Source organism: Amblyomma americanum, chromosome 2, assembly GCF_052857255.1.
Source record: "Amblyomma americanum isolate KBUSLIRL-KWMA chromosome 2, ASM5285725v1, whole genome shotgun sequence".
NCBI classification, from domain to species: domain Eukaryota; kingdom Metazoa; phylum Arthropoda; class Arachnida; order Ixodida; family Ixodidae; genus Amblyomma; species Amblyomma americanum.
Genome location: NC_135498.1, coordinates 223705171 through 223732685, shown reverse-complemented (window position 1 = coordinate 223732685; position 27515 = coordinate 223705171). Strand labels below are relative to the sequence as shown.

Genomic DNA, 27515 nt, shown 5'->3' with positions numbered 1-27515 from the left:
TTGCCATTTGCTCCTCCTGCTTCGGTTCTAGTTTTTCTAGACGAAGAACAATGTTCAATTTTTTCATGACGTCTGTCAGGGACGGTTCCTGAAGGTTTCCAGATGAGTGGTCAGCGATAGACGCGGTGCTTCCCTGACCACGTGTTAACCGAGATTTGTTCTCAATACAGGTGAGACAAAACCAGGCAGGCAGCTTGTCCTTTGGCATGCTTTTATGGCTAGTCTTTGCAACACCTGAGCATTTTCCGATGTGATATCGGTTGCCACATTCAGTGCTTAAAAGAAATAGACAGAGTGGCGCAAACGCCTTCAAACACACAAGGCAGTCCGTGGACATGTTGGGTGAAACACGTTTTAGCAGTTCAGTGTTCTCATAGCCACCAGAACCATTTAGCGTCCCTTATTAGTGCATGGCCCGAAATTCAACATGGTTGAATAGGGAAAGGTAACATCCACGACAGCGCACACGAAAATACCCACGAAACCTAAACAGACACTTCTCGCAGCAAATGCGATGAAATTATTAACATTGCGTCAAACACGCTTTACGTAAGAAAATTTCAACCAACCTGTAAAATTGCAGGGGAGCTGGTTAGATCATGTCCGTGCACCGTCACTTTCACTGCCAGAATGACCAAAATGTTCCGATGAAATACCGCCCCAAGAGGAAGCGATAACAGGTCTGTTTATTGCAGGAAGATTGCGTAGATGGCGGGCTCGGCAATGTAGTCACGATGAAGTCAACTTGAAAAATTGTCAACCGTACCGTGTCAACATTCGAGGCCTGGTCCTCGAGAAAGCAGCAGTACGGTCTTGAAATCCTCCGTCAGGTAACACGAAGAGCACGAGCCACACCTTGTAATATTGCAGGGGAGCTGGCTATAGATCATGTCCGTGCACTATCGCTGTCACTGCCAGAATGACCAAAAAGTTCCGATCAAACACCGCCAGCATAGGAAGCAGCAACAGGCCTGTTGATTGCAGAAAGCTTGTGTAGATGGCGGGCTCGGCAATGGGTCGCGATGAAGTCAACTTGGAAAATTGTCATCCGCAATGTGTCAACATTCGAGGCCTGGTCCTCGAGAAAGCAGCAGTACGTTCTTGAAATCTTCCGTCAGGTAACACGAAGAGCACGAGCCACACTTTGTAATATTGCAGGGGAGCTGGCTATAGATCATGTCCGTGCACTATCGCTGTCACTGCCAGAATGACCAAAACGTTCCGATCAAACACCGCCAGCATAGGAAGCAGCAACAGGCCCGTTGATTGCAGAATGCTTGTGTAGATGGCGGGCTCGGCAATGCAGTCGCGACGAAGTCAACTTGGAAAATTATCAACCGCACCGTGTCAACATTCGAGGCCTGGTCCTCGAGAAAGCAGCAGTACGGTCTTGAAATCTTCGCTCAGGTAAAATGAAGAGCACGAGCCACAACCTGAAAAAATGCAGGGAAGCTGGTTAGATCATATCCGTGCACCATCGCTGTCACTTCAAGAATGACCAAAAAGTTCCGATGAAACACCGCCCCTAGAAGAAGCGATAACGGCCCCTTGATTGCAATAAGCTTGTGTAGATGGTGGGCTCGCCAATGTAGTCGCGATGAAGTCAACTTGAAAAATGGCAGTTGCTTAGCTCATCTATGCCAGGATATATGTAGCGAAAGCAAGTGTGAAACTCCCCGGTTAGCCTTGTTCACATATTCCACAATGTATGAAGCACAGAAATAAACGTCCAGCATGACCTGTAGGTCCATGTTTGATTTCCGCAACGAGGCTATCCAAGGATTGAAGGAGTCGTGTCACTCTTGCGTCTATTCTCTAGGCTAACGGCACGTTGTTCTTGGGTTTCCTTAGCACGCCGCTAAAGTCTCTTGGTCGCATTCCATCGTTCATCACGCGTCATCTTCAGTGAAGCAGGACTCAGGGCTCTCCTCCGGCTGCTGTCTCTCCTGCGAGCGGTCGAGACACCGGACGTCAAACGTGCCTGTCTCGCGGCGGCATATTCACGGCGGCGTTTAGCCAGTCGTTTGGCGCGCTGTTCGTCTGTTTCCTGGGCGATTCGTTTCCTCTTCATCTCGTTCGCTGTCGATTCCAGGCCTCCTCCAGCTTATCAGAATTGTCGCCGTCCACACTTCCGCCTCAACTGCGGTTGCGCGTTTTTCACTCCTGTGACATCTTACCACGCATGCGACGCAGCTGTCGAAGCAAGCGGAGGCGAGCGCAACGACGAGGAACGTGGTGTCACGTCCTACCAAACGGAGGCGAACGGCGTGGTGTGACGTCATGACAGATGGCACGGCGAGCGCGCGAAGCACAGTAACCTTCCGCGGCGAGGTGCGCGTTGTGACGTCACATGCCTCGATGTAGTACCGTCACGGCGAAATCGCTCAGTTTGCGGCCAATAAAGCTTTGGCTTTAAAATTGTCAGCCGCACCCTGTCGACGATCGAGGCCGCATCCTCGAGAAAGCAGCGGTACGGTCTTGTAATCTTCCGTATGTAACATGAAGAGCACGAGCCGCAACCTGTAAAATTGCAGGGGAGCTGGTTAGATCATATCGGTGCACCGTCGCTGTCACTGCCAGAATGATTACATCGCTCACGATCACTGCCAGAAAAATTACATGGCTCAATTCCCTACGCAGCCATTGATATATATGTATATGCCTCCCCATCAAAAGGTAGGAATATTTGAGAACGACCTTGGTGCACAACGCCAGTCTGATAAACTTAGCGTTACTTTAAGTCCTGTCTACAGCCCTACCACCTCCATCATCATCGTCGTTGTCACTACCACCACCAGAATTCTAACTACGTCTTTTTTAGCTCAAAAGCAGGATGTTTTGTGTCCTCTTTAACTGATTAAATATATAGGTTAATTGTCGTAAGTTCAGAAATCTTGTCATAAATCGCTATATGCCTATACTACGAGTGTGTTCATGTGCACTAACTTACTTTCTTTTTAAAAAAAGGTTTCCCTGTGTGGCTTGTTTTGCTGGCCTGGAAGAAAATCGCACCACGTTTCCTTATTTACCTATTTTTACGAAAATAATCGCAGATTTTGTTGAACCCGACTTGCGCGAATCATCTTTTACACACATAAAATACTTTGCTGCCTCAAAGCTCTGCATTGCTGCGAGACCGGCTCCGTCCCCAACAAAAAGATCTGTTCATCGCCGAACCAGTTCTTTACGCGGCTTCCTGTTGCCCGTGGCCTGGATATTGGTTAGCAAATGCTCCCCCGTCGTTGAACGCAAGCACGCGCTAGTATATCCAGCAGTGAGCTCCGCGCAAAAGCGAACGGAATGGTTATTCAGCTTTAGCAAAAGGGTCGATAAGTAATGGAGAGGCGTACAAAAAATCTGACGGAGGCCAGCAGTCTTTTGGGGCACTAAGAAGCGTACAGCATGATTGTATGCTATAGACAAAAAATTTTTCCCTGCGCCAAGATTCCAGCGGACGCAAACCCAAAAACTTGGAAGTTTCTTCTTTAATGCCGCCAACATTGGGCTCGGGGAGTAGAGATAGTAGTAGAGCTTGAGTGCATGCATCAAGCATTCAGATCCAGTGAACTGAAACCTGCGGTGTTCTTCAATTATAAACCACTTAGCTCATTAATTTTTTTTTGTTGCTTGCAGCTGCTCGTGAACGGAGTCGTCTTTGCTAGAATGACGCCTCAACAGAAAGTCGAGCTGGTCGAAGACCTTCAAAGCCTCGGGTCAGTGAAGCAACTTCGTTCTTTTCGGACTGCGTACGTGCGTCAGCAATTCCAAGGGCGCAACTGTGTACGAATACATTTCGTGCGCTACATATTTTTCCCAAGTGGCAACACGCAGCACATTGGGATCACAGCTGTTCAGAGCAGTTGCTTTCTCAAATGTCCGTGTTTCATCTGAAATAGCCGTTTGTGTGTTTTTCCAGATACATTGTTGCAATGTGCGGGGACGGCGCCAATGACTGTGGAGTAAGTATCTCCTTTCTTTGGCGTTTTACAATATTTGGTGAGTGTCCGAAAAACCAAAATCTTTAGAGTTAAAACAGCAGCTAACGAAGGACAACACACAGCAAAGTGATACGGCACGAGGCTGTTTTAATTGCAGTATGAGCTAACTAGATCAGATCCAGATAAGCAAACAGTTTAGCTGCTCCCTTTATCCTATCAACCGTAACGGGCCTCCAGTCCCTATCTACAGATTTCTTGTTACTTATCGCTCGTTCGACCTCTTCATAAGGTCTGCGTAATTCCAGGTCAGCTTTGGAGTTATCCCTTCCCGAGTCGCAGAAATCTGCGCCAGTCATCATCATCATCAGCATTACTAAGCCCACTGCGGGGCAAAGGCCTCTCTCCAATTAACGATGTTCTTTGCCAGCTGCATCCACCCTTTGCCTACAAACTTAATCTCATTCGCCCACCTAGCCTTCTGCCACCCTCTGCTACGCTTACTTTCTCTTGGAATCACTCCGTTACCCTCAAGCACCAGCGGTTATCTTGCCTTCTCATTACATGCCTGCCCAATCCCATTTCTTTCTCTTGATTTCGACTAGGATCTTATTAACACGAGTTTGTTCCCTCACCCACTCTGCCCGCTTCCAGTCTCTTAACGTTACACCTATCATTTTTCTTTCCATGGCTCGTTGCGTTGTCCTTAACTTAAGCTGAACACTTCTCGTTAGCCTCCACGTTTCTGCCCCGTAGGTGAGTACCGGTAAGATACAGCTGTTGTACACTTTTCTCTTGAGGGAAATTGGTAAACTGCCATTCATGATCTGAGAAACCTGCCATATGTGCTCCACCCCATTCTTATCCTTCTAGTCATTTCCCTCTCATGATCCGGTTCAGCGGTCACTACCGCCCGAAGTAGACATATTCCTTCACCACTTCCAGGCCATTGCTGCCAATCGTGAACTGCTGTTCCCTTGCTAGACTGTTGAACATTACTTTGGTTTTCTGCGTGTTAATTTTTAGACCCAGCATTCTGCTCTGCCTGTCTAACTCATTGATCATGATTTGCAGTTCACCTCCTGAGTGACTCAGCAAGGCAATGTCATCAGCGAATCGCAGATTATTTAGGTATTCTCCATTTACTCTTATTCCCAACTGTTCCCAATTCAGGCCTCGGAACACCTGCTGTAAACATGCGGTGAACAGCATTGGGGAGATCGTGTCTCCTAGCCTGACGCCCTTCCTTATTGGAATTTTATTGCTGATTTTGTGGAAGACTATGGTAGCTGAGCAGTTGCTATAGACATCTTCCAGTATTTTGACATAAATTAAGGCTCTTCTACCCCCTGATTACGCAATGCCTGTATGACTACTGAGGTTTCCACTGAGTCGAATGCTTTCTCGTAATCAATGAAAGCTATATATATAGGTATGTTATGTTCTGCGCATTTCTCTATCACATCATTGATAGTGTGAATATGATATATTGTTAAATATCCTTTACGAAAACCTGCCTGATCATTTGGTTGATCAAAGTCTAAGGTTGCCCTGACTCTATTAGCGATTACCTTAATAAATAGCTTGTTGGCAACGGTTAGTAAGCTGATCGCTGTGCAATTTTTCAAGCCCTTGACGTCTCCCTTCTTTTGAATAAAGATAATGTTTGCATTCTTCCAAGCTTCTGGTACGGTCGAGGTCATTAGGTTTACGTATACAGAGTGTCTAGTTTTTCTAGCACGATCTCTCCACCATTTTTCAACAGATCTGCTGTTACCTGAACCTCCCCAGCTGCTTTTTCCCCTTTCCGTTGCTCCTAAGGCTGTCTTTACTTCCTCTTTTGTTACTGGCGGGATCACGCATTGCTGTGCACTGCTGTCTCCCTCACTAACTTGAATAGGACAAGTTGTCGGGCTAGTTGGTGGTGATCCATTATTTTGTTAACAGCGCTTAAAAAACACGGACAGAAGACATAGACGACGACGTCACAGGCGCTGAACTTCAGCATTATTCAAGAACACCGAAACACTGCATATATACCCAAAACACAGGCGCTGACAAGAGGTGAAAATTTTATGCACTCGTGGCAGCAAAAATTATATGACAAGTATTGGTAAAATGACAAGGGCTAAAAACCAAAGAATTGGACAGGGCAGGTTAAAACCAGAACAAGATGAGACAAAAAAATATCTTTTATCAAGTCTTTTAAAAAAGAAAAGCCCGCAACACGTTAAATAGTGGTGCGGTTTCACTAAAGAAATTTGCAAGAAGGGGTCCAATAACATTGAACCCAAACATGGCACACCAACAAAAAACAAGCGTGGTGAAAAATGAGAAAGGCGCACTGGCAAGAAAAAAAAATGCAATGAAAACAAAAGTGATCCGGTACGCAAACGAAAATTTAACAAACAGATGAAGCCAACAATTAACGCAGCTAAACACAGAAGATGAAGTGTGCTAGATAACTAAAATGATAAAAAAAACGGCCGTGGCTTAGCTTGGTTAAGCCTGGTGATTGCGCCGCTTAGAAAGTCGTTCTTCTCGTTCTTCTTCGTCTCCGTCACTCGCTGATGCTTCCTCTTTGCATTCTGCCGAGCTGCCTTGTTCGTAGGCACCATCGTGACATCTAGCTGTATGACTGCCTTGGCGAGAGGAGCGGAGCTGTTTTATACAGCTGGTGTGACGATGGATGGATGGATGGATGGATGGATGGATGGATACGGCTGAACCCTTTACATCGGGCGGTGGCTCAAGCCACCTAGCCATGTCTTGTGAAATTTTACTCCTGTCTTGCTTTTAGCCACCAATCAGATAACCTTCGCTTGGTTACTTCTAACCTCTTAAAATCCACTTTCCCTTCACTATCCCTAAACCCCAATGCCTTGGGTAAGTCAGCCCCGCTGCCTTCCACTGTAGGGTGAAGCCCTTTACAGAAAAGTATCAAGTGTTCAGCCGTTTCCTCCTCCTCTCCGCACGCAATGCACAAAGTGTCTATCTCCTGGTACCTGACTCTATACTTCTTAGTCCGCAAAACTCCAGTCCTGGCCTCAAACAACAAAGAACTTCCCCTACAATTATCATAGATATTTTCTTTGACAATTTCCTGTTTAAAGGTCCGGTATGTTTCTAGTGCCGATTTCGTCAGCATCCCTGTTTTCCACAAAGCTCTCTCTGTTCCTTTAACCTTTTTCTTAACCGATAATTGCTGATTTGCCCCCTTACTGCTGTCCAGATATTTGCTTGTCAATTTTCTAGTTCGCTTTCTCCATTTCGTGTCAACATTCTTTATATACAGGTATCTGAAAACTTTCCTAGCCCACCGCTTTTCCTCCATCCTTCTCAATCGTTCCTCAATTGTCACTCTAACCGTAGCGCCCCTGGTGAGAGGAGCGGGAGTTAGGCCGCCGTTGGTGGCTACCGCCTCACCTCGCGACGGCGTGAGATGGGGCCCCGTTTTTACACAGCTGGTGTGACGTCACACCGACCGTAGCGCCCCTGGTGAGAGGAGCGGGAGTTAGGCCGCCGTTGGTGGCTACCGCCTCACCTCGCGACGGCGTGAGATGGGGCCCCGTTTTTACACAGCTGGTGTGACGTCACACCGACCGTAGCGCCCCTGGTGAGAGGAGCGGGAGTTAGGCCGCCGTTGGTAGCTACCGCCTCGCCTCGCGACGGCGTGAGATGGGGCCCCGTTTTTACCCAGCCTGTGTGACGTCACTCTAGGCCACGTGGTGTGACGTCACGCAGCGAGGTCACGCTAAAGGTCAATGGTGCCTACCACCGCCTCGCCACGGAACGGGCTGAAGTGCGAGCTAAAGTAGTATTGCTTCGCAATAAAAACGGGGATGAGCAAGAAAGGTGAAGCCAACAAAGAACGCGGCTAAAGGTATAAGATGAGATGCAGTGAAATCGAAAGAGAAAGATTGATAAAAGATATTTTTTCTCATCTTGTTCTGGTTTTATTTTGCCCTGTCCAATTCTTTGGTTTTTAGCCCTTGTCATTTTACCACTACTTGTCATATCATTTCTGTTACCACGAGTGCATAAGAAGGAATTTTTAATGAAAGAAAGGCGGAGAGGTCGGCCAGTGGTAACAGGGCCCTGGCCTGCTACTCCACACAGGGGAAAGGGAAGAGGAGGAAAAGGAAAGTGTGAATGAAGGCTGATGATGGCATAATACAATGAGTTTCACGGGTGATGTCTATGCACACGCACACACACACACACACAACACTGGCTGGCGCTCGCATCGCGGTTACTGGACACACATAAAACTCAAAACTGGTGTCTGCAACACAACACCGACACATGTCAATAACCATGTAGGTTATGCACAGGCGGTCACAAACGAGTATCCAGGCCTGTTTCACACAAAAAGTTGAGCAGGGCTTTTGTCACACGCCACCAATCAGAACGTCTCGTCCTTGCGCCCAGAAGAGTTTCCTCAGAGAGAGGGCGAGAGTCCAGGTTTTTCACGGTCGCCTCCAATGTTGTTCTTTCAGAAGTATACTTCGGGCACGCGCAAAAAAGGTGTCCAATAGTCTCTGGTGTGTTGCACTGTGCGCAATTTGGGTTACTTTCGATGCCGATCTTGTGAAGATAGTGTTTGGTGTAGGCAACGCCAAGCCGTAGCCGGTGGAGTAAAGTCCCATGACGTCGCACCACCACAGATGGGAAATGTAATCGTGAGCCAGCGTCAAGCTTACACACGCGGTCCTGTTGATGACTCGGATCATGCCAGTGCGACTGCATTGCCGCCTGCATTAAATGCGCCAACAAGGCTCCAATGTCTGATCTTGAAAAGGCTATCTCAATGAAAGCACCATCACTATGTGCCATCCGAGCCTCGGCGTCAGCACGCTCGTTTCCCGCTATGCCGCAATGGCTCGGTATCCATTGAAACTTTATGATATGGCCGCGGTGGAAAGCCTCGGCTAACAAAAGCACAATCTGTTGAACCAGCTGCTCGCATGCTCTTGGTTTTAGATAAGTTTGTACGACCTGTAATGCCGATCTCGAGTCGCAGAATATAGTCCATTGCTGCGCTGGCTGGTGACCAATATAAAGGACGGCTTCTCGTATGGCTGCCAATTCGGTTGCCGTAGAGGACGTTTTGTGCATGAGCCTGAAACGGTGACATGAGGCATTTCCTGGCACTATCACCGCTGCAGCTGAAGAAGTGGTCGTAACGGATCCGTCCACGAAAACATGTTGGGTGTTAGTATACATAGATGTAATGTATGACAGCGCCAGCTGTTTCAGTCCGACTGTTGGAATGTGCGTTTTCTTTGTTATCCGTGGGATTGTTGTCTGTATAGATGGTTTTGGTACTGCCCAAAGTGGCACCTCCGCAATCTGGTGTGGCGCGTAGTTCGAAGGCAGCGCATTGCGCTGCATCCAAAGGGCTCTGGAAAGGCTGCATCTGGACGCACCGCACTAATGTTAGTCAGGGGGTGATGACGATGCCTGGTCAGATGCCGCAAATGCACACGAAGTGGCTCCTGTTGAAAATAAATTCGTGCTGGGCAGGCGCGGGCCTCATAAAATGTGCCCCATGTAGAAGTTTTACATGGCAAACCCAAGCATACTCTTAAAGCACGAGCCTGCGCGCTTTCAAGCACACGCAGGCCTGATAGTCTGACCCCCGAGAGAACGGGTGCACTGTATCTGAGAAGGCCGACTACCAGCGCCTGGTACACGTGTAGTAAAGATCGCTCAGAGGGACCCCAACATTTTCCTGCCATACACCGCACAATGCTTGCAAAGCTGTCGAGGTTTTTCTTGAGCACAGAAATGTGCTTCGTCCAGGACAGGTCACGGTCTATCGTAACACCTAAGAATTTGCCCGTCGATTGTGACCGGATACCACGCCATTATCTTGCGTGTGAAAGCCAATGTTACGCTTTTAGTTGGCGAAAGTTCAAGCCCCTGACGGCGCAAGTACGCAGACGTAATGGACACCGAACGCTGCAATCTTGCTTGCACTTGGGGACGCGTGACACTTGATGTCCAGATGCAAATATCGTCTGCGTAGGCGGATATTGAAACAGTCTTCGGTAGTTGTTTGAAAAGGCCAATGAGCACGAGATTGAACAACGTTGGACTGAGCACTCCTCCCTGAGGAACACCACAAGCAACATGATGATCTGCTGTGTCACCTTCAAGAGTCTCCATGTAGACTGTCCGGTTTGTCAAATAGCTTGCAATCCAATTGTGTAGACGTCCGCCTATACCACATTCTTCGAGTGCATTTAGTACTGCATCATGCTGAACATTATCGAATGCGCCCTTTATGTCGAGGAAAAGAGCAGCAGTCAACCTGTGACGGCGTTTTTCATGTTCTACCGTTGACACGAGATCAATTACACTGTCGATGGCAGACCGGCCTTTGCGGAAACCCGTCATTGTGGAAGGGTATAGCCCATGTTTTTCAAGGAACCATTCTAGACGGGTTAGCACCATACGCTCCATCGTCTTGCCAATACAACTTGCCAGAGCTACTGGTCTGTAGGATGTTAATGTGAGTGGCGATTTCCCTGGTTTGAGCAAGGCCACAATGCGGCTTCTTTTCCACTGCTGTGGTACAGTGGCAAAGGCCCAAGAGTGGTTGAACAATGTTAAGAGGGCTTCCATTACCTGTGGGCCTAGATGACGAAGCGCATTGTATGTTATTCCATCAGGTCCTGGGGATGAAGGATGCGTGCAAGCAGAAAGAGCTGCTTTCAGTTCTTGAATTGTGAAGGGGATGTCCAGTCGATCGTCCATCGTGGGGGGAGCACATCGATGCTGCCGAGGTAAAGAAGCGCTTCCGGCAATTCTCAAGCAGAAATCCGCCGCCACCTCTAGTTCTTGCCGTCTATCATGAAGTGCCAATGCACGGAAAGGGTGTTTCTGCTGGGGAAATGTCGGCAGTGCTCGAACAACGTGCCAGATTGTGGAGAGTGGTTTGCGGGGATCCAATCTGCTGCAAAATGACCGCCACCGTTGTTTGCCTAGGTTCTCCAAATAGCGCTGTATTTGCTTCTGGGCACGTCGAGAGGCCCGGAGATCCGAGACATCCTTTGTCCTCCGGTATTTTCTTTCTGCGCGCCGACGAATCGCCCGAAGCTGCGCGTAGATCACATCCACTGGTGCTGTGGAATTTGGCGCTGAGATATTGCGTGTTGCATCGTGCATGGCCGAAATATTACGCTGTTCCACATCTGTTGGATCAGCGAGTTTCCCACAGGTTTTTTCTAGAACAATGCGGAAAGCACTCCAGTCGGTGCAACGTATTTTGGCATTTGGAAGACGGTGAAACCACCGTAGCTGCACATACGTCGGTATGTGGTCACTTCCATAACTTTCAATATCAGCACACCACGTTGCGAACGATGACAGGCGCCTGGATACAAATGCAAGGTCCAGGCAGCTGCTGTAGGTAGTCCCGCGTAGAAATGTCGGCGTGCCATCATTGAGCAAAACGAGACCTGCATTGTTCATGAACGTGGCGATATCCCGTCCTCGAACGTTCGTAACGGCGCTTCCCCAGCCGTGGTGATGCGCATTGAAATCTCCTACTATTATATGGGGTTCCGAAACGCTGTCAAGTAGCGATTGTAGTCGTAGGGCATCAAATCGACCCCTTGGTGGTATGTAGCCACCTATAATAGAGATTGTGCGCCCATTCAAAGTCACAGTGATTGCTACATACTCGTTGCTACTGCCCCCAGGAATTTGATGCCGAACGTAAGTGAGGTCACGACGGACGCATAGTAGTACCTTGCTCAAATGCCCAGCCGCTTCAGAGAGGAAACTTTCATAACCGGACAGTCGAAAAGGAGATGTGATATTAGGCTCACATATTACAAGCACCGGAAATCGGTATTTTTGAAGATCCTCTGCCTGAGATCTGCTAGGCGGCCTCGCAGACCTCGAGCATTCCATTGTAATACTGCCGATCGAGAGATTCTCTCCTGCAGTGAGGGTGCTGACGACGGTAGAGCCATAATTTTGACTGCTATTAAAGGGTGGCAAGCACCGGTTCAATAGCGTCTAAAATTTGGACAGCAGCCTTAGCAATTGGCGTGTCCACTCCAGCAATTATCAGCCGTAAGGTGCCTATCAGCTGTTTCAGCATCGCCCTGATTTGATCATCTGTTGTCGACACAGCCGGCGGACGCACAGGCGGACGTGTCACAGAGCTTACAGTACGCGATGGTAGAAGTGGCCACTCTGCGGGGTCCTCCTGGGGGGTTGTCAGTCTTGGCTCTTGCGGAGCTGGAGGCAGTGGCTTTTGCGCGGCAGAGCGGTCTCGGTCCTCCTGATGTGTTGACACGTCATTTACTGAGCTCAATTTCTTCTGCCGACTTCGTGTCCTCCTCCTGGAGCGACGTACTGCGATTGCTGCTTCTCGGTGAGTAGAATGGTCTCTCACCATTTTCTTCAAGATCTTCATCTCTGTTTTCACCTTCGGACATTCCCTAGATGTTGCCTCATGAGGACCTTTGCAGTTGGCACAAACTGGAGACTCAATCGTACATGTAGGTCCATCGTGCACGCCACCACAACGCGGACATGTTTTCGTGCTCGTACACGCAGCACTTACATGTCCAATCTTCTGGCATTTTCGGCACTGCACCGGTCGGGGCACATAAGGACGCACTGGGTGCCTCACAAAACCCACTTTCACATGCGATGGTAAAGTAGTACCCTCAAACACTAGTTTGACACACCGTGATTTGCCGAAACGATGGATGTCAGTTATGCGAACAGAACTTGATAGCAGTTGCACCAAGTCCATATCCTTGATCTCTATGTCCACGTCAGAAATCACACCAGCAGTAGTGTTAAGTCCATGAGCGAAGAACGAGCGGACTCGTATGTTGCCAAGGACAGACACGGTCTTCAACTTATCCAGGGTTGCCCGGCTAGAGACATCAACAGAGAGGATATTCCTTCTTGCGTTAATACGCACTTCTTTGACTTGGCCCGGAACCAGTCGTTCAAGAAGAAGAGTCAAAGTCTGCCTGTTGATGCAGTTGAGATTCTCTTCCTCAACAGGCATGTATGAAATTGTGTAAGTGAGAGATTGCTCACTTACATTGGCCTCGTTGGTTGTTTTCTTGCTCACACTGGATTGGTGAGGCATCTTCGCTGGCACAATGGACTTGTTAGCCCGCTTCGTACACGCACTGGGCCCACACTCAGTCGGGGTTTTGGAAAGCTTCCTCTTCAGGCGCCGACTCACAATCTCGGTGTAGCCTCCGTCGAACTCCATGTCATCCGAGTCAGAGAAACTGGACGGTCCCGGGAGCTCTGAGGGGAGATCCATACTGCATCCAGGCTGATCTGTGCAGTTCACACTGCATGCCACAGAAGGCAGCAGAGGCGGCGGGTCATCCGCCATCGCTTGGGACGGCGAGGTTGCCTTGAAGGCTACAGAAGCACAAAGTATTTCAAAAAACAGCCACGAGTGCATACAAGCGGCGAAAATTTTATGCACGAGTGCATAAAATTTTCGCCGCTTGTATGCGCCTGTGTTTTGGATATATATGCAGTGTTTCGATGTTTTTGAATGAAGTTGAAGTTCAGCGCCTGTCACGTCGTCTTCTGTGACTTCTGTCCGTGTTCTTCAAGCGCTGTCAACAAAAGAATCCCTCATTAACGCTCTCACTACATTGGCTACTGTACAGATTTGTGTAGAACTCTTCGGCTACGTTAACTATCTTATCCATATTGCTAATGACATTGCCCTCATTGTTTCTTAACGCATACATCTGTTTTTTACTTATGCCTAGTTTCCTCTTCACCGGTTTTTGTCTGCCTCCGTTCTTTAGAGGCAGAGATTTACGTCGTCATAGAAACTTTCAACGGTCTGGCCGTCATGGCTGGATTTAGGCGCGTAGTCCTGCACCACATTAAGCTTGTACCTCCTATTCAGCCTAATTGCTATAGCTGCTACCCCCTCGTTAACACTATAGAGCTCCTCTGCGTTGCCAGCTATATTCTGATTTATGAGGAATCCCACACCTAGTTCTCATGTATCCTCTAATCAGCGGTAGCACAGTATGTGTTCGTCCTTTAATACTGTATACGCCTCACCTGTCTCCCAACTTCGCTACGCGCTATCACATCCCATTTGATTCCCGCTAGTTCCTCGAACAGCACTGCTAGGCTAGCCTCACTAGATAAAGTTCTAGCGTTAAGCGTTGCCAGGTTCAGATTCCAATGGCGGCCTGTCCGGAGCCAGAGATTCTTAGCACCCCCCGCTGCGTCACAGGTCTGACCGCCGCCGTGGTCAGTTGCTCTGCAGCCGCTGGGGACTGAGGGCCGAGGGTTGATTGGTTTGATCATAGAAGGTTGTGGCCAAGTACTACAACAGGGTGGCCAAATCCTGCACTGGTGAGAGAGTGCGTTGTCGGTTCTGGTCACCGAGATCAGGCCGCACTCCAGGCCAGGTTATGCAATTCCATCGACTCGCGGATTTTTTTTTTCAAACCTGGCGGAGAATTGCGCGGCATCAGGATTTGAGCCCCGGTCCTCCTGCACGCGAGGCGGACACTCTACCTCTACGCCATCGCTGCGCCTGCAGTGAGAGTAGCAAATTCGCCAGAAAGAGTCCAGTTGCCGATGTCACTGCAGGAAATAAAGCCTTGTTGTGGAAACTTTCGTGGATACGAACGCGTGCGTTGAGGAAGCGCTAGAGCACAAATTGGGCCACTAACCATTCTACCCTGGCACTGACCGCTATTATATGGGGCTAACATTTCGGAGTCCATCTTGTTTTTGCTTTTAGCTGCAAAATTAGTTAAGGCGTCACGGTCACTATGAGATTGTTAGCACTACGTAAGTTGGGTAGGAGGCGAGAGTCAGGCAGGTTGGCTTTCGATGCGGTACGAGACAATAAAGAGCAAGTGACGTCAGTACGACAAAATGGAAACTTGGTTAGAATCGTTTTGGTAGCAAAAGTAAGGAAACAATGATCGTTTGCACAAACAAAGCTATGTGAACACAAAATTTTGGCTCCTTTTTTGTTGGAAGGAACATCGGGTACCGATATTAAAACAGCTCTTGATCACGCAATATTTTGCAACTGTTACTAAGAAAAGAAGCGCCAACTGAGACAACACATAAGAAGTGACACGGACAGCGCTTAGTGACAATTGATTTTTATTCAGGGAAACACGTAATATATAGGCGAACAGTACCGGTGATAATCAGAGGCGGTAAACGTTACATGGTGTATAGGGCCATAAAAGCGATAAAAGACTTGCATAGTGGATATGTAAAAACGATAAAAAAGAGCAATGACACGTGGTGCACAGGCCACATGAAAAGGAAAGTATAAGATATTTTTAAAAACAAACATGAATTTCAGTTTTTTAGGCATGCGCAGATGCCAGCTTTTTACACATGTTCCAAATTCAACCGCGGCCTTCTAGGAAAGCCAGTTCACTTTCATAGAGCAATTTTGACGGGTCACTTACGCATTCCAAGCCCTTTTGTTTGATGAAAAATGCCTCTTTTAACTCGCGAGCTAAGCTGTCTCGACTTCTGTCTAAAACAACAGTATCTTCTAAGCGAGGCATGCACTTACATGTTTTACAATTAATTTTTTTTTAAATTTTTTAAAATTGGTTTTTGGGGAAAGGAAATGGCGCAGTATCTGTCTCATATATCGTTGGACACCCGAACCGCGCCGTAAGGAAAGGGATAAAGGAGGGAGTGAAAGAAGAAAGGAAGAGAAAGGTGCCGTAGTGGAGGGCTCCGGAATAATTTCGACCGGAAGATTAGATCCAGTGCCCTTGTCAAGTGATCGGTTATGTTACCTCAAACGCTCGTTCAGACACCTTCCTGTTTGGCCAAGGTTACTTGTGAAACTTGTGGAACCAAGCATGCTCGAATGTTTGTCGGATGCAAGGAAGGGGTGGTTTACCAGATCCCGCTCACATGCGGTAAGGTTTACATTGGCCAAACAGGAAGGTGTCTGAACGAGCGTTTGAGGGAACATGACCGATCACTTGACAAGGGCACTGGATCTAATCTTCCGGTCGAAATTATTCCGGAGCCCTCCACTACGGCACCTCTCTCTTCCTTTCTTCTTTCACTCCCTCCTTTATCCCTTCCCTTACGGCGCGGTTCGGGGGTCCAACGATCTATGAGACAAATACTGCGCCATTTCCTTTCCCCAAAAACCAATTAAAAAAATTAAAAAAAATTAATTGTAAAAAATGTAAGTGCATGCCTCGCTTAAAAGACACTGTTGTTTTAGACAGAAGTCGAGACAGCTTAGCTCGCGAGTTAAAAGAGACGTTTTGCATCAAACGAAAGGGCTTGGAATGCGTGACCCGCCAAATTGCTCTATGAAAGTGAACTGGCTTTCCTAGAAGGCCGCGGTTGAATTTTGAACATGTGTAAAAAGCTGGCATCTGCGCATGCCTAAAAAACTGAAATTCATGTTTGTTTTTAAAAACCTTTGATACTTTCCTTTTCATGTGGCCTGTACACCACGTGTCATTGCAATTTTTTATTGTTTTACATATTCGCCATGCAAGTCTTTTATCGCTTTTATGGCCCTATACACCATGTGACGTTTACCGCCTCTGATTATCACCGGTACTGTTCGCCTATATATTGCGTGTTTCCCTGAATAAAAATCAGTTGTCAGTAAGCGCTTGTCCGTGTCACTTCTTACGTGTTGTCTCAGTTGGCGCTTCTTTTCTTAGTAACATGCACCAACTAGCCCAGCAAAAAGTTCTACTTGAATATTTGCAACTGTCGCCCGAGCAGAATTTTTTGCTTATTCAGTTCCACTCAGAAAGGAGTGTAAATTACAGATGGCCAGCTGCGCTGAATTACCCTATACACTTGAACAATTTCCACAAATCAAATGCGGGCACTTTGTCTAATATTGCTTCGCCTGAGTCATTCTCTTCATTTTCGATAAAAAAGACCACAGAAGTTAACATTTTTCATACTAACTTCCCCGTGCTCAAAGAAGTAGGGAAATATAGTAGTAAGGACGTCAAATATCTTTTGTGCGTTCTTTATTTTTCTAGTTGATGAGCAAAACATTTGAAAACATGGCCCGTGACATGGAAAATGCCTAGCTCAGAAGTGCTAATTGCTGGGCGAGTTGGTACTTTTTCATGAAAAAAAACAGCGAAAAAAATGCAGGAGCAGGAGCAGACAGTCTTTGTGTGTCTTCTCCTGGTCCTGCGTTTTTTTTCGCGGTTTTTTTTCTTCTCTTGAACATGCCTAGCATTGACAAAAAACGCACGCTAGGAAACGCCTGCAAAAAAAGATCGGCTATGACACGAGGCAACGTCCTACAAGTGCGCATCCAGACCTTCATAAGAACCTTCGCCGTACAACGCACTACCCTCTTCCTTTCTTCTAAGCGCTCCACCTGATAAGTGGCTGCTTTGACCTCGCTGTTTTCGTCTCGTTTCTCCTTGTCTTTGCCGCCTTGTGAGGGCGTGACACTGCCCTCAGTGCCAACAAATGACAAAGACACACGTGTGGAGAGATTACCGGTATCGATATCTCGTATTGCGCTTTATCTTGCGGCCACACAGGCCAGACCGACGGGGTATTAAATAGACCTCAAAACAATGCGGTTTTTCCCGTACCAGTCAGTGTCAGCTTCTTACTATTCGAAGCACGGTGTCAGAAATGCTTCGCAGAAGCTGAAGGCTTCGAGACCCAAACACACCACAACGCATGAACACTGCGTACCGGTCTCAGGTGTTTTTTTACTCTTTTCAACAGCCCCTAAAATAGACCATATGAATGAAGGCGTGCATTGCATACATGTACAGATCAGACATTTCAAGCATAAAAGTGCCCTGAAACGAACCAACAAATGTGCTGGTAAAAAAACTGCTCTACAACATGCTTTGGACAGTATGATCTTTATTGAGAGGAATAGGCAGCATCGCTACAAAGAAAAAATCTCTTACAATCGTCCTTCAAAGCTGAAAAGGGCTTATTGTGATTTATGGGGATATATCTTCTGTTGAGTATTTTGCTAGTCTGAAAGATAATGTTCGGCGCCCATAATTTTCTCTGACCATTGCAATCTTTATTTTGGAATCTCTGATAGCTTATAAGCTTACTGAATCTCTGGGTGCGTCGTGCAATCGATTCTTATGTATTCATTGCTGCAACTTGAGTAGCACACCTTTTCTACCCTCAGTATACTATGTTTGACAAAAAGTTGGTGTGTTCTTAGTTTTTGTTTTTCTCTAGAGTGACTTACGCATATGCGTAAGGCTTTCTTCTGTCAAGCAATTAATTTTTTGAAAAAATCGCATGAAAGGTCTTTACGCAGTCGCGAGGCAATCACGGAAACGGGGCCAGCTGTGGCGTTTCCGGCAGCGCCACGGCTCTTTCTCTGTACAAGTGCCAAGCTGGGCTAGGATTAAGGAACTGTAATGAATAGAGGACGTCCGCTTCAATCGCTCATTAATAATTAAAAGGCCAAATTGCAGCGCAAGTGAGGAAGCAAGATTTTCTCGTACAATTACAACATACGCCACCGGGCCTGTCCACCTTCGATCACCTGTGGCGCTTCTTACGGCTCCTTTTGTCCGCCATGCAAACTTCGCCGGGCGTTTCATGACCATAAAGCTTTTGAAGGACTCTCCGCTATTACTAACGGCCGCCTACAAATCTCAAATAACAATGAGGTGTGTATCTGTAAAACTTAAAAAATTAATATTTAGTATTAGTTAATCAGGTCACTACTTAACACGATTCGCCTGTTTTTTTGGCGTCCGCCAACACATGGTATTACATTTCTGTAAATCATGTCCGTAAATCAGAAACCTTATTTTTAAAAGCCAGTGCTCAGCTTCTTTGAAACACCTGGTATATAGCTATCATTGATTACGAGAAAGGATTTGATTCAGCAGGAAGTTCAGTAACCTTGCAGGCGCTGTGGAATCAGTGTGCACATGCGCCTTAAAATACTCAGATATCCATAAAGGCTGCACAGCCACCGTAGTCCACAATTAAGTCCGCTATAGCATTTCATTGAGAAGGGTGTGAAGCAGGGAGACATGGTCTCTCCACTGGTATCCACCGCGTGTGGACACGAGAGGCAGAGAGAGAAGAACTTTGTTTTCAAGTTGACATCCCAGGAAAGAAGGATTGCCACCCCTCGCCCAGCACGTGCCGGACGCACTGAGAGCCCTCGACAGTTAATCGGGAGTAATCTCCAATTCGCTCATGACACTGCCTTGCTGAGTAACCCAGGGAATTAATGGCAAAATTTGATCCATGTCTTATTTATTTTATTTATCGAATACCTGCATCGCCTTCGTGGCTTTACATCAGGTTGTGGGTGGGGGTAAAACAATAAAACACTTGTAAGCACAATGAACGGGATACACCAAAAAACGTACATACAGACACAACGAAATCAAGCATTCCGGGCGTGGTAAAATGCTTTGTTTGATGACTGAAATGATTTCATGCGATAGCTAATTCCACCGGTGAATGGTTCTCACAAAAAAAGAATGCCGAAAAGCTTCAGTCCTAAATTAATTCTCTTTAAAGGGACACTGAGGCGAAATTGAAGTTGGCTTCTATCGTTAGAATACCAGCTCCTGATCACAAAACCACCACTCTTATTGAAAACAAAGCTCTTGTAAGGTAGAAAATAGCAAGAACCAAAATATAGGTATCGGCGCCACAGGCCAATATCGCAAGTACAAGCGTGGTGACGTCATAGGACAAGAGCCGTCACCTTGGAATTTTGATTACTACACAGACGCCATGAATCTCTGAGCCTGACAAAGGAAGGTTGCGCGGTTCAGTATTGATGTAAGTTTTGTTTTGAAACCGATAGTGCACTTTTATCACACAAGGAAGACCGTCAAAAGACAACCTGAATGTTGGAAGCAAAGAGAACCGATGCTTGGTGGCGCCACAGGTGGCCAGGAGACTTTCGGTTTGTTATGGCGCTTCGCGTCTATGAGCTTTGCGTTCTCCGTGGTTTTGTTTTCGACGAGCCTCGATTTACAAGCGCCGAACAGCAGACGAACCGCAAGTGCCGCTTCAAGTGGTAGTTAACCTTTGAAGGAGCCTGTTAAGGCTGGTCAGGTGATCGCCACGGTCGATGAAAAGCTATGATGGCACGACGGTCGGTGATCGAACAAGGCGGTTAGCAGTACAAAGAGCACTTGTGTCTTCGTACGCTTGCCGGCGAAACGTTACCGGCAGTGCCAGCCAACTTCGAACTACTTAACTGAAATCGCTTATTAGGGACGGGAAACAAGACACAAGGCAGTTAAGAATAAAAATTGCTGATGGCCTAGCTCTGTTAGGCCAGGATATGCGAAGGCGCGGAGTCTTCTTCATCGGAAGAGTGCATTCACTAGGTGCGCCTCCGGTTAATACTTGAGCCATCGTGGCGGAGTGGCAGCCTCTTCATCTCAAACGCCAAAGGGCCCTTGTTCGAATGCGAGCCTCGGCACATATATTTTTTTATTCAGTGAGTGGGCGGGGGGTTTCAGTGGCTCCCATAGATACCGCCACCGAATACGTTGGTTAGCGGTTAAGCGCAAGATCTGTTAAGGCGCGTTTATACTCGGGCCGTAAGGCGCACGCCCGCGCTCCACGGCGACGTCACGTCGGCCAAAGCGAGACCCTCTATATTCCAACTGCGCTTGACCGCCGACGCGTTCGGCGGCTTCGGCGCACTCTGACCGCACTGGCGGAGACTTGGAGCGCGTCCCGATTTCGTGCCGGTTGCGCCAGCCGCCGCTGGCCCGGCCAGACCGGTTCGGCTCCGCGGCGAGGCGCGCTTTGTGACGTCATGTGCCTCCTCGGAGCACCGCCACGGTGAAACCGCAAGTTCGCGGCCAATAAAGTTTTCCCTTTTAAATAGATTTGGAACGTGCAGAGACCGTGGTTCCGCTCTCCTCCAACTCGTTTGTTTGTGGCTCCGTTCAATAGCTTCGGCAGTTGGGCGGAGCTGTTCTCTTCGAGCTATCGGCTAATTTAATCCATTCGCAGTACACATCAGAAGGTACATGCAAGTGGGTGAGAGAACCCGATTCAGTGTTCCCCGTACCCTCGGAAACGCCCGGAAGCCGTTAAGCGTCATGCATCGGTTTTACTTTTGAGCCGCCAACTTTAAATGCGAGCGCCCTTGACACCAATTCGTTTTTTGTGGCAAAAAAATAAAAATAACCTGGCCCCTGCAACCATGCGAAACCTCCTCGACGCCGCCTGCTGCGCCGTGCAACAGCGCCTTTCAGGGAATCACAATCCATTTGCCCCATAGCCTCGGCCAGCCTCTGATGGGCGCGACGTGCCGACCGTGTCCTCGCCCCTCGCGACTCCCCGCACTGGGGTTAAGATATTTAATCAGCAACGGCTGCTCACTGAGGAAGGGGGAAACGACCCGCCGGCGCCTAACCTAACCGTGCTCCCTAAAAAGCATCGCACGCTCTGTGGGGCTGAGGTCGCTGAAATGCAGGCCGGAGTTTTTGCGAGAACTTCGTTGGTGGGTTGGGGAACGGGACCCACCGTAAGACGCCGGTGCAAAGGTAAACAAAGTGACGGTAGCAACCCCCGATAGATGCCTTCAACGTGCGGCTGCGGTAGCTTTCTTTCGGCTGCTGCTAGACCGCACCGGTAGCCGTCAGAAATCACGGAGTCTACGTTTATGTCAGGTGCCACGTCACTCCATCCTGTGACGTCATAACAGTGCGACGAGTTTGAATGTGAGGGCGGGAAAAACTTTTTCAACTTCGAATCCAAATTTCTTTGAAATAAATGCATCTTTCGCTCCAGGGAAAGCGGCAACAAAGCCATGAAATGCCGAACTATCAGATTTTGCTAATAAAAAAAAAATTGTTAGGGTTCTCCTCAGTGTCCCTTTAACTTTGAAGCTGTGGTCTTTTCTCTTTGACATATAAGTGAACGGTTACAAACACCCCTCTCGTTCTATACCAGTTTTGCAATGAAAAATGCTACGAAAACACTTGAGACGCAGGCGTTAGGCGATTCGCTAAATCAGGCCACCAGAGCGATTGTTAAGTATTAGTAACAATTAGACACCAGTCGTAATTACCAGTTGGACACCGAGCAGCCATATTTTAAAGATTTTTCAGCATACTGACATCTTCGTTTGTATATGGGACCCAGCAAACGCAAGCGTATTCAAGTACTGATCACATATACGTAAAGTACAGCTTCTTATTTAGGTCACATGGAAACAGTTTGCAATTGCGCTTTAGCAAACTGAGAATATATGCTGCTTTATTCGCGATATAATTTACGTGCCTAATCCACTGTTAGGCTGCCGTCAAATATACCTCAAATATGTAATCTTTGTCGCTTTATCTAGAACAATGCTTGCGCTATTATGGCGGATGATTTTAACCTACCTGCAGTGGACTGGCTACATGGGCCTGAAATACAACTTGTTGATAGCCCTGTTTTCGACGCAATGCTTCCATGCGAATTAACACAAGTCATACTTGAAAACACGCGCCATAATAGTGACACTGGCTCAATATTGGATCTTGTATTTGTTGGCAAGAATATTACAGAGTTCGAGGTTTGCGTGTAGGACGGAATATCGGACCACAAGCTTGTGCTGTTCAGTTGCATCCTTGATAATTGCAAGAAAAGTACATTGAAGGTTGTAAAACTGTTAAAGATTTCAGTCATGCCAATGATCAATCCGTCCTTGATGAACTATTGAAGCTGGTTGACAACATACCAAAAACTGACATTACTTCACTATGGCAGGCGTTTGTAACTTGCTGTAAATACTGCATCGATGCCTTTGTTCAGACCAAATGCATTAAACCACAGTGAACAATCCCATGCGTTGACAGAAAAATTATACCTTTAAAGCGTAGGCTAAAACGCGCTAAAAACCGGAAGAACAGAAACCCCGTAGATATTCGCAAACGGCAAACCCAGCTTTCTGTTGCATTATTGCTAGTCCGACAGAAGTATTTTTCCAGTACCTTGCCGAACTACATAAAAACTAGTCCTGATAAATTTTGGCGGTACCTTGGAAATAAGAGCACACACTTGCAAGAAATAAGGCAGCACGATAATGTGATTGCTGATCCTCAGCGAATTTCTAACATAATGAATGAATACTTTCATTCTGTAGCCAGCCAGGTAGATAGTATCACAGAGGCTTCGTCTTTTTGCTACCAAGTGTCAGACTTCATATCTTTTGAGGGCGTGTTTTCATTATTGCTAAAATTTAAACAAAAATCTTCTTAAGGCCCAGATGGCATACCGAATTTCTTCCTTCATCGTTAGGCCGAACCTATTGCACACATTTTAACAGCTATATTTTCTTTATCTATTAGCACGGCAACATTACCTGACAATTGGCGTGTGGCCCGTGTCATAGCAGTCCACAAAAAAGGTGACCGTCAGCTTGTGGAAAACTACCGCCCGATTTCACTGACATCTACGAGCTGGAAAACACTAGAACACATCATCGCTCACTATATAACCAATTTTCTTGCAGCTAACAACTTACTCTCTCCATTTCAGCATGTAGTTCGGAGGAGTTTGTCGACATGTACCCAACTTTTAACAACTGTTCACGAAATCGCTCTAAAACTAGATTCCTCTGGGCAGGTCGATCTTAACTTCCTTGATTTTAGCAAAGCGTTTGATCGCTTTCCTCGCGGCAAAGTTTTTGAAAAACTTACTAATTTTGGTTTTCCTGCATTCATCATAAACTATATAACAGCGTACCTTTCGAACCGCACTCAGTTCGTGGATGTCAATGGCCATGCCTCCAATGTGTTACCGGTTTCGTCCGGAATGCCTCAAGGAATCGTACTGGGACCAATTCTTTTCTTAATATATGCTAATGATATAACTAGTGTCATTGATCCTCATATTTATATCAGGTTGTTCGCGGACGATTATCTGTTCATAAAAAAGTTTACAGGCCGTGACGATGAACTTCAGTTACACAATAGTTTTACCACACTTAATGAATGATGCGCGGCTTGGTCTATGACCCTAAACACTGAAAAAACGGTCTTCGCGTCACGAACAACAAACAGGAAATTTCATTTTCATATTGCATCAATAATACTCAAATAAAGGAAGTCACTCAATACAAATGCCTAGGCGTAAGGTTTACAAACACTCTTTCGTGGTTGAAACACATTGATAACATTGGCGCATCCGCTTCCCGAAAACTCGGCTTTCTGCGTCATAAGCTGAAAACAGCGCCTCCTGATTTGAAAATGCTAGCCTACAGAACTTACGTATTGCCGAAATTAGAGTATGCACCCATAGTATGGGATCCCTTTCATCTAAACCATAAACATAAACTTGAAATGGTTCAGAGGCGAGGAGTGAGGTTCATTTTCAACAATTTCAGGACAACTCTTTCCCCGTCACAGCTCATGGCTGACAACCATATCCCTACCTATAGCACGACTTAAATTTCTTTTCATGATGTATACAAGTCGCTAGAATTTAATGGATAGCCATGCAGTCAACGTTTCCTGCCACGCGTGTCAAGGCACCATCACACACACAATTTGCTGCCTTTCCATGCCCGTACTAACTTGTATAAATATTCCTGTTTTCCTTGTAAAATTAGTAAGTGGAATGGTCTCCCCTGAGAAATTTTTTCGTCTGATAATTTTGACCAGGTGCTGCTGCTGTATTTTGCGTCGTGGCATTCTGTGACGTTTTTTCTGTAATTTTATCAGGTTATCATTATTCTGAGGGGTAGCGTATGCAAGTTCGTTTCTGTGAGATTACGTAAAAATCATTCTACATAACTGAAATGCGTGCTTGTTCACTTTTGTTTTCTCTCACATGTTAAACGCAAGAGCATATTTGTAAGTCTTGTTAGTCGGGAGAAAATTTTCTACGACATGTCCACCTGCTTGGTCTCGCTGAGACCGCATTATTTGTAAAAAAAAAGAACGTTATTCACCGTGTATTCAGTAGGTTGATGGGCTTCTTTCTTATAAAAGTCACCTGCACGTATTTTTGAACATTCAGCTCTATTCTTACGCGCGTACACCAAGCCGCTAAGGCTTCTAAATCGGTTTGAAGAGATACAAACTCGCTATTTTCATCGATAACTCTGTACACGATGCAATCATCGGCAAACTTGCGAAATGATGAATTAATACAGGATGTGATGTCATTGGTATACAGCAAAAGAAGAAGTGGGCCCAACACGGAATTCTGTAGTACGCCTGATGTAACATGGACATCACTGGATGATGCGCCATTCAGAAGTACACACGGTTTTCTTAGTGGCAAGTAATTGGAAATGCAAGCTATTATCGATGATGTTATTAGATCATCGTCCAAATTATAACCATGTAGTATTAGTAGGTCAAGACTGTGTGGAATAGGGTCACGAAGTCGTGGCTGCAGTCCGAAGAGCAGAAAGGCTGTAAAGATGGTGTCAAAACAGAACTCTTTATTTGGGCTGATTTGCGCCCACAACGGACTGAATCACTAGGCGGCGGCGAAACGACAGGCGTGCTCGGCGGTCGTGGAACAGAATTTCCGCCGCTGTCGGCCATGCTCTATTTAAAGCTGATAGCAAACTTTCGCGATAAAGCGCACAATGTTACTAGAACATTCTGGAACAACGTAGAATCAGGTCTGCCTGGAGGCGATCAATCGAGATAAATCTGGTCGCGCCCTGCGTCGCAAACAAACGATAAAGCGGCGTGCTGGCAGCGTCGAGGATTTAACAAACAAACAAACACTACAAATATTCGCTGTAATAGTTTGCGAAATTCTCGGAATACACAATTCATTATCAATTGCTCGTTAATTAGTAAAGTGAAGTCATGAACAAACTGAGCCAACTGTGTAGCACAGTAACGGCCATGTCGAAAACCATGTTGGCTTGGGTGTAGGACGTCATGTTTTTCAAGGAGTTTCATTAAGCACCTGTGTACTACATTATCAATGATTTTACAGGAAATGCTAGTTAATTAAACCGGCCTGTAGTTTAAAACTGAACTTCGCGAACTGTTTTTATGCATCGGGACAACACATGCCAGCATCCAGTCGATATGCAGTTTCCTCGTTCAAGAATTTTTCAAACAAATGCACAAGTTATACTACCAGCGTCTCTGAGCAGTCCTTGAGCACCACTGCAGAAATGCTATGCGGCCCACAAGCTTTAGATGCGTTTAGACCATTGAGCAATTGTTGAATCCTAGGGACGCTGAACTTAACAGGAGACATGCGGTGAATATCAAGCGAAGGTTACTTGTGTGGTTTGAGAGTGTGGAATCGAAGCCCTTGGAGATGGCTACTGAAGATCCTTTGCTGGGAGCACGTGCGAGTCTTCATGTCCGGTTGAAAAACCAGTTTTCCTGTTTCCATCGTTTTGCTTGAGCCGCGGGGCTCGGGCGCTGGCGGACCAGAGGCGCGACGCACGAGCGGGATTTCTCTCTCTTAACTCCGGTTGGTGGAAGTGGCAGGTATGTAGTCGTGATTGTGCTTTGGTTCAGTAATGTTTAAAATCTTCGGTGATAGAGAGAAGACCAGTGATTACTTAGAAGTATGATTTTTGCGCGAAATAGACGGAATGCGCTCCGCCGAGAGAGAGCTAGGGCAGTTGCGTTGAAGCGGCCGAAAGAGGCGGTCCGATCTGCTCGTGGCTCAGAGGTTGATGGAGATTCGGCTTGGGGTGGATTCCCACCTCTTTGAGAGCGGGAGGCAGATATCTTGCCTGGTGGCGTGTTCTGGCCAGATTCCACAGTGTTAAACTTGTTGTTTGTGTATTAGACTCCTTAATAATCGGAGGTTGACGGGAATCCCGCCTTGTGCGGATACCTGCTTGAGAGTTTTTAGCTTTTACGGGGCGCACCCGCCGACCACTTTTTAACATAACTATAAATAAACGAGTACAGTTTAAGAATATATTGTCGTTTTCGCCCTTATCGAAGTCTCATTCCGGGCCCAACACAGGAAATAACAGCCAATAATAACCAATCACTTGTGATTGGTTAGTTATACATATATATTTTCAGAATAAAAATATGTAGTGGCAAGTCAGCGCTTGTCTGTGTGTTTCCTCATTCTCGGCCCTTCGTCCGTTGCAGCAGTTTCTGCCCAAAATGAATAAATTTCAATTCGCACAACTATCCATCTACTACAGTTACAATGCTTGCCGCGCGTCGGCACACAATTCCTCATCAACGCTTCACTCAATGTGGCGCAGTCTCTTCGCTGGGTTATTCCTAATTCCGTAAGGTTTCGTTCAACAAGCGTGTTGACTCTTTTAAGGTTTTCGTTCCATTATCTTCGCCTTTTCTATCGTTTATTTTTCCTTCGACACCTAGCTGTGCTCTATTCGTGCGCGCTTCCATTGTTTGTTTTATTTGCAACACTGGCGCGGCGCCGAAGAAGTCGTGCGGCTCCCCGCCTTTCGTGTTCGCTTCGTATGCCTCTTAGGTGCAGAAACTACGTCTTCCTCGTGAACCCCCGCCTTAAGAATTAGCCCTCTAATACGGGAATTCATAGCGGGCTGCACAGACAAGAAACGTTAGTCGGGAGTAGAGTCCAGGACTCAACCTTCGCTCTAACACCGTGCATATTGCTCTCCCG

At 46.8% G+C, this 27515-nt stretch overlaps 1 protein-coding gene across 14 annotated transcripts in view; it reads left to right on the top strand.

Annotated features, from left to right (window-relative positions):
• LOC144122196 (polyamine-transporting ATPase 13A3-like) overlaps window positions 1–27515 on the top strand; it is a 738347-nt gene that overhangs the window by 438200 nt on the left and 272632 nt on the right. For all 14 annotated transcript variants that reach the window (XR_013312846.1, XR_013312843.1, XR_013312839.1 and 11 more), the window contains 2 exons: window positions 3634–3713; window positions 3917–3959. Coding sequence is in view for 6 of the 14 variants with exons in the window: in XM_077655777.1 (XP_077511903.1) it covers window positions 3634–3713; window positions 3917–3959 (123 nt within the window). In the remaining 8 variants the exon portion in view is untranslated. The remainder of the gene's footprint in view (window positions 1–3633; window positions 3714–3916; window positions 3960–27515) is intronic.